General features: G+C 32.4%; 2 protein-coding genes and 1 long non-coding RNA gene across 3 annotated transcripts; 2 read left to right on the top strand and 1 right to left on the bottom strand.

The window, feature by feature from the left end:
• Nucleotides 1-374: 374 nt before the first annotated feature.
• On the top strand, nucleotides 375-4,395 carry LOC125589088. The gene is made up of 2 exons (XR_007325287.1): nucleotides 375-590; nucleotides 1,039-4,395. It is a non-coding gene; the product is annotated as an uncharacterized LOC125589088 (long non-coding RNA).
• Nucleotides 4,396-7,519: 3,124 nt separating this feature from the next.
• LOC106402733 (probable peroxygenase 4) lies at nucleotides 7,520-9,384 on the bottom strand. Its single transcript, XM_013843517.3, has 6 exons — nucleotides 9,127-9,384; nucleotides 8,921-9,022; nucleotides 8,603-8,688; nucleotides 8,418-8,512; nucleotides 7,972-8,097; nucleotides 7,520-7,857 (listed from the first exon to the last, which is right to left on the bottom strand). The coding sequence occupies exons 1-6, from the start codon at nucleotides 9,146-9,148 to the stop codon at nucleotides 7,710-7,712; spliced, it is 579 nt and encodes a 192-aa protein (XP_013698971.1). The 5' UTR covers nucleotides 9,149-9,384; the 3' UTR covers nucleotides 7,520-7,709.
• Nucleotides 9,385-12,956: 3,572 nt separating this feature from the next.
• Nucleotides 12,957-13,568, top strand: LOC106403346. Its single transcript, XM_048759947.1, has 2 exons — nucleotides 12,957-13,334; nucleotides 13,401-13,568. The coding sequence occupies exons 1-2, from the start codon at nucleotides 12,957-12,959 to the stop codon at nucleotides 13,566-13,568; spliced, it is 546 nt and encodes a 181-aa protein (XP_048615904.1).
• The last annotated feature ends 278 nt before the right edge of the window (nucleotides 13,569-13,846 follow it).

The following is a 13,846-nucleotide window of genomic DNA, read 5'->3' as shown; positions in this document are numbered from 1 at the left end:
TTACTTCTCAAATCTATATATATATAAATATGTTTGCTTCTCCCCTGTGCTGCCACCTAGGATGCCACGTCAGAAAGTCATGCGTTCTGGAGCTGACACGTGTTCAGATAAGTAAGACTCTGCGTTTCATTTAATCGAGTTATGTTTCGTTTGTTCACATGTTAATGGACTTTTAAACATTTATTTGGCCCAACGGAGAAAGGTTGTCTTCCCCGATGGCGTGACCAAAAATTAAGGCTCGTGTCCTCTTCGATCTACACCAGCTATGGAGGAGATATGATAAATTGAGTGGATCAAATCGACGTGAAAAACCTCTGTGCCAAGCTTTAATTGCGTCTTTTCGTCTTATGTTGTAATCTTCCGAAGCGTTACGTAACAACCTTCATAAATGCTTCCATGATTTCTCATTCATTGTATCTCGCTTTATCCCTTTTTTCTAGCAATGAATCTCCACCTATAAAAAGGTAAAGTTTCATCTCTTGAAAATCATCCTCACAAATCCAATAGCATTCGATATTTTCTCATTATAATAGTTAACTCCTCTGTTCGACTTGCTGATCTAAATTATGGGTTGTTCTTCTACCTTAGAGGTGAGGTTGCTCAGTTTCTGGGAAATTGACATGTTTTTTATTGATTCTAAGATATTTTGTTTTTAAAACATATCTTAGTATTGAAATAATTTGTCTTTAGGAAGAAGGTTGTATAATCTCAAATTTTTTTTTGAAAAATTGTATTCTAATGAGAGACTCTTTGATAACAACAAAGTGTCTTTACAAAGTCAAAAATAGAAAGACATACATATCCCTCAGTTATGTCATCGATATGGTAAATGTGCTGAAGGAACCATGACATAGGAAGATGTTGTCTTGAGAGAAAGTTCAAACAAAAAAATATGGCATGAAAAAGTATAAAAGTTTCCTGTTTCCTAAATCTGAGGAATATGTCCTCATGAACCAAAGTGGTCATCAGAAGAGTTAAAAGTTTTTTCTGGTTTCTTAATCTGAGATGTGTTATTTATTTTGGTTTTTGGAATTGTAGAATGATATATCTTATGTGGAAGGGGAAAAATAAATACTATGGAACTAAAGTAACTATAAATGTGTGGGAGCCAAAGATACAGCAGCGGTACGAGTTCACCTTCTCGCAGATATGGCTTCTCAGTGACTTATTCAGAAAGTATCTTAACAACATAGAAGCTGGTTGGCAGGTACACTCAGTTAACTTCTAGGGAGCGTGAATTTGATTTTCATTATCTTTTCTGTATAATGATTTGTGTGTTTTATTACAGATTAGCTGGATTTATATGGTGACAAACTGACAACAATACAAAGGCTCTTTACTTACTGGACTGTAGGTTCTTTAGAAAGAAAAAAATTATGTTAATGTTTTTAAAAATTTGAAGCTTCTTAAAATAAATATAGTATTATTTGTATAAACTTTATATTTTTACTATGTCAAATTGAAATAGAAATAATAAGAATATTTCTATTATTACATTTTCTTAATTATTTTTGTTAATATTGTATTATTTAACGATAGAGAATAATGAAAGTTGTTGTCATTTTAATTCAAATCAAAAATATTTATTAACAATAACAATATGATCTCAGAATTATTTCCATTATTTTTTGTTTATAATATTATTTTCAATACATAATAATTTTATATGTTTCATAAGTTAATATAAATTCATGTAAAATAATTTTTATAATAACTTTCCGCCCGTAGGGCGGGCCGATCCTAGTTATATTATAGAGATATGGGCATCAACCAATGTGGAAAAACGTTTGTCAGCTACGCGAAGTTTATTCTAATATGGTGGAAACCATCCAATGTATAAAAATATGTTCTGAACATCACGTTTATGCTAATACATACAACATATACAAAGTAAATGATTATATGGTGGCAACATCACAATGAAGTTTAATTGATTTTAAGCGAAGTAAATAGGATCAATCCGTAATTTATTAAAATTAAATCCAATTAAATAAATTGGACCTGACCCAACTCCTTTAACCGATCCGTATCGAATTAACTCTCTTGTTTGGATCTCCAATTCAAAAATTAGGGTTCATAACAACAACAAATATCGTATCGAATTAACTCTCGGATAATTTTCTCGGATAATTTTCTCCTGATTAAATTTCTTTTTCATGATTTCACCATATGTTCTGTCTCGTAGCCAATGTTCCTTTGTGATAAAAGCCAATGTTTTATCACAAAGGAACATTGGCTTTTATCATGAGAGAGATATAGCCAATGTTCTGTCTCGTAGCCAATGTTCCTTTGTGATAAAAGCATATAGTTTTAACATGTTCAAAATCTATTCTTTTCCAGACAGAACATTGGCTATATCTGTCTCACTGAAAGTATGTTAGTTTTGAAGTATGTTCAAAGTTGTCTCAGTTCTTTGCAATGTTTTGGCCTAAAGTGTTGGAGTTGTTTTATTTGTGTGCAGGTAACAGAATACAAAAGCTATAAACATGACTATGAAGGAGAATACAATGATGATATGTATATGAGAAGAGAGTACGGAGATGGAAGATGGAGAAATGTCATGGTTCAATGCAGGTGTGAGGGTTGATGTGGGAATTGGTCTAGGTGTATGTGTGGGTTTTGGGCATTGGAGTTGGCCTTCTGGTGCGTACATATCAATCAACATCCAGAAACTTAAGAAGAAGGCTCATCTAGTTTGTTTCACTCAAATTGCCTCGAGCTTCTGCTAACTACACTACATCTCAAAATTTCTTTGACCGCAGATCTCTAAGCTATTTAGTCTAATATGTTAATACTGGTCTGTAGTTATAGTCTTTCTTCATGTGTTTTTTTTTCCTTTGCAGCTTCAAATTTTAAAAGAAATCTTTATCTTTTCTTGTGTTTGTTGAGATTAAGACTGAAAGAGACAAAGCTCGTTGTTGCTTATCTATATATAATAGCAAACCTATTTTCTATAACCGATGATGTAATCTTTTTATTATAGGAAAAAAAAAATTAAGATCTAACGGTGGTAGTAGTTTCTAGAATATAATCTAAGAGATACAATTGTGTTTAGGGTGAAGCGTATGACGCCATCAATTCACATTACGAATAGACGTCTTCAATCTTCATCGTATCTCTTCAAAATGTGCCACCTAATTGCAGAAATTTTCTTCCCCTCTAAAAGTTGTATCTTTTCACATTCAGGGTTTCAGTGGAAACTTCATCATCTTTCACTTAAGAGTCGTATCTTTTCAGAAGTTTATATATTGAAAAAGATTGTGTAGGATTCAGAATTTTTTGTCAAAGATATAGCTTTCAGATTTGTTTCAAGTTGTCTCTGATCCTCCTCTGTGCTTCTTATCTCTCTCCGACCCCGCTGCAGATAATTTTTAAAGTATTGCTATTTCTCTGTAATTCGCTAATTATTTAATTTACTGCCCCTTTCTTTCGTTAGTTTAACATATCCTCTTTTTATTTCTTACAAGTTCTTAACTTCTTTTCTAAAAAAAAAAGGATCTTAACTTCTGTTGAAAAACTGTCAGGTTTGTTTTTCCTTTGGTGTGGATGTTGTTTTGTTTGGTTAGGCTTTCCATGTCGATGGCAACACGTTGAGATGTCTATTGAATATTTATACTCTGCAGTGTGATTAGTTTTTTTTTTTTTTGTGATTGTATAGCAGATCAAGTGCAAGAGAGTGGTCTTTATTTTAGCAACTTCTCTCTGACTTGCTTCTTGTGACCGGTGAGCATTCACTAAAGTTGCTACCTGACCTGTTGTAATTTACCAATCAAGATCAATGGTTCCTTTGAAACGTGGTACAAGTCCTGTGTACTTGGCACATCCATTAAGGGGGAAACCTCTGGTGTTAGCAATATGAAGACAAGTATTTTGGAAAGGTGGTAGAGAAGAGATAGAAGGGAGAAGAATACTTTCGAGGCAGAGAAAGAGGAAACCTTTTGTTAATGAAATATAACAACTTAGTTGATGAATATATAAACAACTTATCTCTTCCTTCACAGGAGAAACTGTTTCCACTAGGGAAGATAGTCGACTAGAAGCCCGTGGAAAGAGATTTGATCAAAGTTATCTAGGCAGTTTATACTTCCCTCAGTGGAAGGTCTGCAGTTCTGCACTAAAACAAGGACTGAAGCGACACGAGCATGGCTTTTAGATTTCAAGAACCTTTTCTTTAATTGAATATCAAATTTATTGATCAAAGAGTTGGAACATTTACAAAGAGATGGTTGAATAACTTTCTTAAGAGTGTATGATTCTTTTATTTTACTGTCTACATGATGTTTTGTTCTTGTCCACTTACCAGAGCCAGAAATTTGAGGTTGATACATTTTATATTTTATGTTTTCACATTTTGTATAAACAATATATCTTAATATAATTTAAATGTTGAAGTAATATTTTTCAATAGGTAGGAAATTTTGTTTTATTGCAAGTAGGCATATTCCCACTGATGCGCAGATGTGTCATCCAAGTCAATGTTCAAACTAATCAGTTCACCGGAGTAAACCAGAAGTTACCATTATCTATTTGATAGTAGCTCAGAATTTTAGACAATCTATTTACCGCAAAAAAATATTAATAATAATAGATTCCGAGTGTCGTAAAGCCTCCCACTCTCCTCCCAAACCATTTTGCCTTTGTATTTTTACTATTCGAATAATTAAGCTGACTGTAGCACGTACGTAATGGGGCTAATGGAGAAAACTTCTGAGTTACGTATAAGTTGTGTTCCATGTTAACCTTTGATTTGCGACTGCATTAGCCATAAACAACGCAAACACAAATGAAAACACTAGATTTGACGTCATTTCTAATTAACCTAACGATGTCGCATTTGGTTTTGATTTTGCATCCTCAAGGAGAGACACCCATGGGCGGATCTAGAACTGTATTTATCAGGGGCACACTAACATTTTCACTATATTTTATAATGAGGTGGGGGCACTGTCATGTGATTAATCTTAATTGCTTAAAGAAGAAAAAAAAGAATGAGACGGGGACACATGACCCCCTACGCCCCTTTGTAGGTCCGCCCCCCTCGCCACAAACTTTTGGAATATATATATGTATATATTTCAAATGTGTTACTCATTCATAATTCAACCATCATCATCAAATATGTTAGAAAGCTAGATTTTCTTCTCATACACAATTATCATCATTTTTAAACCGTTGGAAATTGATCGATTGGACTGTAGATACTTACTTTAGCTTTAACTTTTATTTACATCTTTTAAAAATATCAATCAAGCTTTCAATCAATTTCAATAATTCTTCCCTATATCTCCTCAATTTTAATTTTTCTGATTTCCTTGCTTGCTCCACTATTATAGGAAAATAAATCAATTCAGTTGTTGTTTTATTTAAGAGATACAATTTTTTTAATGGATATGCGTAGGAGGAGTTGGTTATACAATTCAGTGGTCTTCTTTGTGGTCAACGGACAATCAGCAACTCACTTCGTTTTTTTCTCAGATTATTTATAGATTCCAACTTCTTTCACCTTTGAAATTGATACTTTCTCAAAACAATTGAACTTTGGTTAGTTATATTTTCTTTCTACTCTCTAAACTCATTGCTTTTTTTGTTGTACCTCCTTTTTTTGTAAATTGTATTTGAGGCATGCAAAAGAACTGATATGAGAATCTCAAATAAAGCCAATAGTTTTTGAAGTACATACAAACATTTAAAGCTCTATTTTGTATTTTTGTATTATCTTAGTTTTGAAGAAAAAAATTTAGTGGTTTTATCATACAAACCGATTTTGTGTAACCTAATACTTTACAAAGGTTGAAATTCATTGATTTTATTGTTTCATTTATAGTATCAGCTTTCAAAGAGTAAGAGACACAGAAGGGGAGGCTTTTGAAACCAAACGAGACTAGAACGAACATGGGAATTAGCACAATTCCTATGAGTGTTTTTGTCTTGAAGAGCCAACAAAGGGAATCGTTATTGTCCTCATCAATGAATTAATGAGTTTCTTCAATTCGTCATCTTTCACTATCTCGATCTCGGTTTAGCATCATCATATATCGATCCGTATAAATTTGGATTGGTTGTAGCATGGGAGCAGCTACTCTATGCTATGGCTGTGGAGGGGGAGGGGGGGGGGGGGGTGTTCCTCCAGCTTCGCTAAAGAAGCTAGTGTCCTCCATGAAGTCATGAGACTCCGGCGGAGCAGCCGTGACACTCTTTTTACTTAGTTGGATCTCACTGATGCAACCTAAATGGTAAGTAGGCAGTGGATGTATGACATTTGGAGTTGTCATTCGTGCACCTGACCCTAATGGAAGAATGAGTGATCCGTTCCCCTGCGGATCATGGTTTTACCACTCAGTCCCGATGGAACTTATATAACTATTACTTTCATTTTTATGTACTTTCAAAACCTTATATATATTTCAATTGGTATATCATTTAAATAAACAGGTTTGTTAAAACGTGTATTTTTTTTATCAACTAAAAACATGTATTTTGATATATCAATAAATATGTATATCTTGTTGTCAAAAAAATGTATATATATTTTTCTCTAAATTCAACAGCCAATTTTGTAGTTAATTTGTTACATACATTTAAATTCTCATTCTTAAGTTATTAATTTTTGTTAATTTAACTAATGTATTCACAACTTAAACGAAATAAAAATTTAAAATATTAACTAAAATAATATAATTATTAAATATATATTTTTCCATTAATATAAAATAATCTTAAATTTTAAGTAAAGAATTTGATTGTCCGCGCGAACGCGCGGGGTTGTTTCCTAGTATAAACAAAAGAAAAATGGCAAAGATGTGTTTTGGATACAGTGGTTTAGAAATTAGATTTATCTCTTTCAGGTCACTGTAAAATCGGTGTTGAAACTGGTTTTTATTGTTATGAACTCTAATTTTTAAATTAGGCATTCAAACAAGAGAGTTAACTCGACACGGGTGGAGTAAAAAAGTCGGGTCGGGTCGGATTTATTAAATCGGAGTTAACTTTAATATATTACAGATTAAATCGGAGTTAACTTTAATATATTACAGATTAAATCGGAGTTAACTTTAATATATTACAGATTGATCAACTAAAATCAATTAAATCCAATTGTGATGTTACCACCATATAAGCATTTATTTTGAATATGTAATATGCATTAACATAAACATGGTGTAATCCTGGACACATTTTCATATATTAGGTAGCTTCCACTGTATTAGAGTAAATTTGGTGTAGGTCGGCAAGTTTTATTCAACCAATTAAATAGACCAAGGCCACCTTAACAAAAAGTCCGTAAGATTCATGTTTTTTTTTTCTTTACCAAAGCCCGTAAATCATTGCTTATTTTTCTTTTTTTTTCTAGTTTCTACTTCTTCCTTTCACATCTAATTTATACTTCTCAACCTGGTTTGGCCATGGTATCACTTCTAAAAGAAACTTACTAATTACAAAAATATATATTTTATATACAAATTGTATACTTTTCGTAACGAAAATGAAACTATGAAAATTGAAATATGCTTATCTTTAATTTGACGTATATAACCATTTATTGGAATAAGATTTAAGTACGTACACAATCAATCAAAATACACACAAAAACTATAAATTTTAAAAGAATCAAACACATTGCAATCTTCACCCCATTGTTCACTGATAAAATGTTCTATAAATAAACAGATTCACAAGCATACAAGAGTTTTTTTTTTAAATGGTGTGTTTCATGGATGTTTCTTAGAAGCTGTTTGTTTCTCGAGTTTCTCGAAAAGAGAACCATCGTAGACAGCTCTCACTGTATCTTTGTGCAACAAACCGTTCTTGTCTTTGCATAGATAATGCAAGATTTTCCACTCCGTATAAGCAGCAATCCTGCAAATTTATTCAATTCACGTATAACAACCAACCATTCAGAATCGGATACATTCCATCGGTTAAGAGAATAAAATAAAAACCGAATTAAACCAAACCGGTTGGGATACTTACGCTCCTTTACGATCATTAGCTTCTTTGTTTGAGTCGAGGAGTTCTTGGAGTTCTTTGCCCGTCAAAGCATCGGGATGTGTATGTGAATGCTTCGCGAATATCTCCTCGAACTTCGATTCCACAAACCTCAAGAAATTTAAAATAAAAAACAAACAAAATGAATAAAAAGGTTATGTTTCTATTTTAAATAATATTTTTAGCTTTTTACACATGTCAAAAATAAATAAAATTATTTTCAATTAAATCATTTTATGATTAATTATTTCAGTAATTTAAATAAATATTAATTCAGTAGAATTAGTTTATAGGTTGCAAAATATAATTATAAATTACTAAACAGATATTAACAACTTCAAAATTTTATTTTAAACAATTTTTGGAAAATAATTATATTTTGAAAATGTAAGAAATATATACTAAAATCATCATAAAACTCTGTAATTTACCTTCCATCCTTGTCGTAAACGCCTGAATCGCTGCCATGTTTGGCAAGGTGGATATTCTTAACCTCTATAGGAAAAGAGAGTGAGAAACCTTTTCCCTGCAAATCAAGAACACATATCACTGATTCCTTTTTTATTTGTAATTAAGAATGAAATCATTAACATTAGGAACTTAATCTTTAATGTACCGGTCGAGTTTTGCTGCTAAGACCCATGTTGATGAACAAAGAAGCGAATGCAGACAAGAGATATCCACATCCTATTGCTCTAAACCCTGTTCTTGTTTTGTCGTGTCCCGAAGACAGTAAAGTTAGTATAGAAAATATCGAAAATCTTACTTTGATTACTCAGATGAGAGTCATCAGACCATAAGAGCCGCACAAATATCCATATGCAGAAAAACAATAGATCTAAAAAAACAAATCTATTTTAATGATATTACAGAGATTGATTAAGACATTTTGGTTTGAACTAAAAGAGTTTTCTGTTCAAGAAGACCGTAGTACCTTGATAAGTCTCCGAGGGATAAACGATGCCATCTTTGTTCCTGTCGAAGAAGGCGACATGTCTCTGCAAGAAATTATCTTCTTCTGGCACAAATTTCACTTCTAAGAAAACAACCCAATAAAACGTTTAAAGATCGATTTTATGATGGTAGAGATGCATAATTTACTAATCACCAATATGAAATTGAGAATGTAAGAAAGAGTACCAGTGGATTCAGAAGAAGCCATGATATGATCAGAGAGAGACAGTACAAAATGAAATGGTTGAGAGAGAGGGAGAGGTTACAGAAAAAGGTGAAAAGAAAATGGCGACAACACACGCTTCTTTTATCTTTAATAAAAATGAACTGTTCATTATGTTATTGTATGATAAAAATGTAATCAGGAGATTCGATTTCGATCTGTATTTCTTATAATGATTTTATATACGGAAATGAGAAAATAAGGGAAGCGTCAGGCATTGATTATTAGTATCATTCAGGCACCACGTTGCTGTGCTTGATACAGCCATATAAGCACATTCCGTTTTTGTTTAACTTCCTTTTTCTTCTTTATATTTTTTCATTAGTTGGGTATATAAGACCATGATTAACCCAGAGTTTTTAGATTGGGGTTCTTAGCGGAAGTTAAGAAACTTTTTCTTAATTTTTAACTAAAAAGGCTAAGAACCGGTTCTTAAAGTTCTTATTTAAGAACCGGTTCTTAGTTTTTTAGTTAAAAGTTAAGAAACAGTTTCTTAACTTCCGCTAAAAACCTCATCCTAAGAACTCCAGATTAATCATGCTCTAACTTATTGTACGAAAAAAGGGTATATAACTTAATGAGTTCATAATTCTAACTCTTTTTTTTTAATTAACCATATTTTCCGGCGACCAAAGTCAGGCGACCAAAGTCAACAGACTAATCTGTGGATCCCAATGATGTCGATAATTGTAAATCTCCTGGTGATCAACGTGAATCGAACTACGGGTTCACCGTATTGGGTTATTCATCAGATGTCACTAATCCAACCCGTTGGTTATAACTCTTTTTTTTGTTCTTCCCTTGATTTTAATTTTTTTTTTTTAATTGGTGTTACCTTCTATTTTCTTAATCTACGGTTAGATAACACAATAATATGTTTATATTAGTTGCGAAGTTTCCATATTTAAGCTTGCACATTGTTTTAGAATTATATTGTTGCACATTATTCGGCGTCATAAAAAATATTTTAAACAAATTTAAAGATAAATTAATTTCTAATAACTTCTTAAAATAGAAAAATTACTTTAGAATGTTTTATATTCTTTTTTTATTATAGTTTACATTTTTAAACCAATGAAATATGTCTTTATTTATAATTACACAAAATAACAAAGAAACTGTAAAAGAAAATAACTATAACTAGATTTTTACCCGAGCTTTTAAAGTGTGGAATTTATAAATTATAATTTTGTACTTAATTTATGTGTTTGTAAGTTTTTGGATTTTATTGATATCACTTTGGCTGTAACAATTAATCCGAAATAAGGAATCAATGAAAAATCACTATTTGTTAATATTTATTTGCTTCAGTGGCCAATAATTCCACTTTAGACAATGGGTAACATTAGTGAACATTTTAATTTTTAAAATTTTAGATAAATATTACGAAATGTAAGATTTATCAGATTCCATCGTGATATTAGGATATTAGCTCACGTAGTATTGTACAATATTTCTAATATTAGGTCCAAATAATAAATTTAGGAAAAAACAAAAACACAAATTTTAGGTTATATATGTTGCTATAAGTTAGGAATGAAATCTACTTAGTTAAAGCTATCGATTAAGTTTTTAAGTATGGCCCACCATATCATGATTAGATAAAAAATATTCATTTGGTTAGATCAAATTAATAACATTGATTTTTAAATTAAAAGGCAATGGCGTTCCATGGTAAATATTTTTAAAAATCAAGGTTAAGTATTAACTGTACTTTTGCTTTAATAGATTAGATGAAATCTACTTAGTTAAAGCTATCGATTAAGTTTTTAAGTATGGCCCACCATATCATGATTAGATAAAAAATATTCATTTGGTTAGATCAAATTAATAACATTGATTTTTAAATTAAAAGGCAATGGCGTTCCATGGTAAATATTTTTAAAAATCAAGGTTAAGTATTAACTGTACTTTGGCTTTAATAGATTAGATACTAGTTTAATATTGTTTATTGTTAAACTGGGAAAATGTAACACTTAGAAACCAAAATATGGTGTTCAAACAAAAAAAAAGTATATAAAATAGGGACTAATCAACATAAATTATTAGAAGAAAAAAATCGTGATATACATTACTTATCGGCAGAGGAGATGATAATGATAATACAGCTAGGGTGGCAAGATATAGGCTTCGAATGTTACAAACCGTCCCGTCCCGCACCGCAATCAACAGTAACAAAAATCTCTACATATATCATATATCTATATGTTTTTATAACTGTTAAAACCGCACCGCAATTAAGCCGTTTGTCCCGCACCGCTCAAACCGCAGTTACCTTTCGGAGCAATATTATAAATTAATGGTATATCAACACAGTGGCTTTTTTTTGAATAAATTATCAAGGCTATATACAGGTCACAGGTGTGTTTTCTTAGGGTAACATAATTGATTTTAGGTCGCTTTCTATATGTTTCTTTGTGAGAGCCTATAAACTTAAACTATTGAGCTCTTGACCAATATGGATGACCCAGCTCCGCGTTTGTGTGTAGACAAGCAAAGTATGCAGCTACCAAAACCTTTAACCCTCCTTTTTTTTTTGGGGGCAACCTAACCCTCCTTTTTAGTCACTCTTTTGTGCATATTTTAGTTGTAAATACGACAACTCAGAACAACCTCAATAGTTTGATACCGTGAAAAGTATCTAAAAGAAAAAAAATAATAGTATTATAATTTCAGATTTTTCTTTAATAGATAAAATGTTAGTTAAGTAACATTTGTTATTTAAGATTGTTAATGGGTTCTAAAAAGTTGAATTGTAAGAACTTTTCATTGTTATCTTTTTTTTTAATTGTTTTTTATTTATTGTTAATTGTATGAACTCCATAAAAACTTATTGTTGGAGTTGCTCTAACATGTATAAGATAATGAGATCACAGTTTTCACGTTAATATTGGTATTGGATGGTACCAATCTATTGGTGAAAAACTAGCAAAAGTTTTCTTATTCTGCTTTTATCATTTAAACCGATTAATTTATGTTGGCGGATGGGTAGATTGATAGCTGTTATTTGTTATAGGCTAATATCATATACCATATGAATTACAACATAGTAAGTTCTACTAGATAGGCATTTTTCGTATTTTGGGTTTAGATGTATGTTCTTGACGGAAGTAATAGTTTATGTTTAATATTTAAATATCCACTTTTCGAGTTTACCGAACAGTTAATATCCTAATGTTGCAAATAATGTATGTTTTGATGATACCGAAGTTAGAAATTTTGTAACAAAAAAGCGTATACAGTTTGAGACTTGAAAAAACGGTATCAAACTTCACACGCATTGGAAAAGGGCAATAATTAAAAGGTCATTGCGTAAAGCCGAGTGCAACAGATTCCTTTTGCTTTTGTACCTCTTTGTCTTGTCCGAAGCCAAAAACAAGTTGTAGCTCCAACTTCCTCTCCGCATTCACATTTGGTATAGGTATAGTTTGTTGCTTCTACAAATTATCAGAAGCATTCCCTTTTATATTATAATCCAAAACCCTTCTCAACTCTTTTCAAACTTAAATTGTAAGAAAATCATATCGGAACATTTATCAACAAATCCATGGTTGCCAGTTTAAATCATAATAATAGACCGTAAATGCTAACAGCTGAATTATTAAGCTAAAAATTGCATAGAAAATTAGAAAATTTATAAAAATTTAGGTGTCTCTGACACCCGCAGGTTTTTCAACCTATTTTCTTTATTGAAAACCGCAACACTACAGGTTGGGCACTCCCTCATCCTCGTTCAGAGGAGGAAGTAACTCTACACACTTACCTCTCTTCGATCCCTGTTCCCTCACCAGATATGGGTACAGACAGTTTCAGCTGGACGGTCGAAGGTGATTCCTGCAGCACCTACTCTTCCTCTAAAACTTGGGAGGTCCTTAGACCAAGAGGAACAACACAAGCCAGCGCTAAGCACATCTGGTTTAGTGGGGCAACTCCGAAGCATGCTTTTCACATGTGGGTTACTAATTTAAATCGGCTTCCAACGAGAGACAGGTTGTCTGCTTGGGGTATGCAAGTCCCTCTCAGTTGCTGCATCTGCTCTCTTCACCCAGAATCTAGAGACCATATCATGCTCTCTTGTCCTTATTCTTTGACTTTGTGGTCTGAGGTTGCTCGCAGGCTCCGTTGCGTTGTGCCTAACTTCGGCGACTGGCTGCGCTTATTCATTGAGCTTGTAGTTCATTGAGCTTGTAGTACATGTCCTACCGCCCCTTCTGTGCTACGAATGCTTGTGATGCAGACTCTTCTCTACACGGTCTGGCAGCAGCGCAACAATATGTTCTTTAACCAGACTTTGTCTCCCCCGCTTGTGGCGTTTAAAGACATCAACATGCAGGTTGTTAACTCCATCACAGCATTGCGGACTAGGAAGAACTTCAGAGCCCTCATGCAGCTTTGGTTAATCTGATCTTATGTGTTTGCGCATAGGTCTCTTTTTGGGCTTCTTAGAGCACATGCAACGCAGGTTCCATAGGAGAAATCCTTAAAAAAAAAATATTAAAAAATTGATTTTTTTGGTTTTCATGTCGGATCGGAGCCGAAAACTTCCAAGCTAAAGATTGATCTCAGCCGAATTTCGTTACTGTGTTGCGGACCCCACAACACGTGGCGGCCTACGATTGGTTTTTTCTTTTTAATTAGACGAAAAAAAAAAATTAATAAAAAATAAAAAAAACATTGGAAATC

The sequence above is a fragment of the Brassica napus genome, chromosome C6 (assembly GCF_020379485.1).
Source record: "Brassica napus cultivar Da-Ae chromosome C6, Da-Ae, whole genome shotgun sequence".
Lineage (NCBI taxonomy): Eukaryota > Viridiplantae > Streptophyta > Magnoliopsida > Brassicales > Brassicaceae > Brassica > Brassica napus.
This window is presented reverse-complemented; position numbering and strand designations above follow the sequence as displayed.

Bases quoted from the DNA above. Each gene is read 5' to 3' on its own strand.
- LOC106402733 (XM_013843517.3), bottom strand. From the start codon at position 9,148: ATGGCTTCTTCTGAATCCACTG. The intron at 8,689-8,920 runs GTACTACGGTCT...AAACAAGAACAG, and splicing joins TCCCTCGGAGACTTATCAAG to GGTTTAGAGCAATAGGATGT. The intron at 8,513-8,602 runs GTACATTAAAGA...CTTGATTTGCAG, and splicing joins TTAGCAGCAAAACTCGACCG to GGAAAAGGTTTCTCACTCTC.
- LOC106403346 (XM_048759947.1), top strand. From the start codon at position 12,957: ATGGGTACAGACAGTTTCAGCTGGACGGTCGAAGGTGATTCCTGCAGC. The intron at 13,335-13,400 runs GTAGTTCATTGA...CTTGTGATGCAG, and splicing joins TGCGCTTATTCATTGAGCTT to ACTCTTCTCTACACGGTCTG.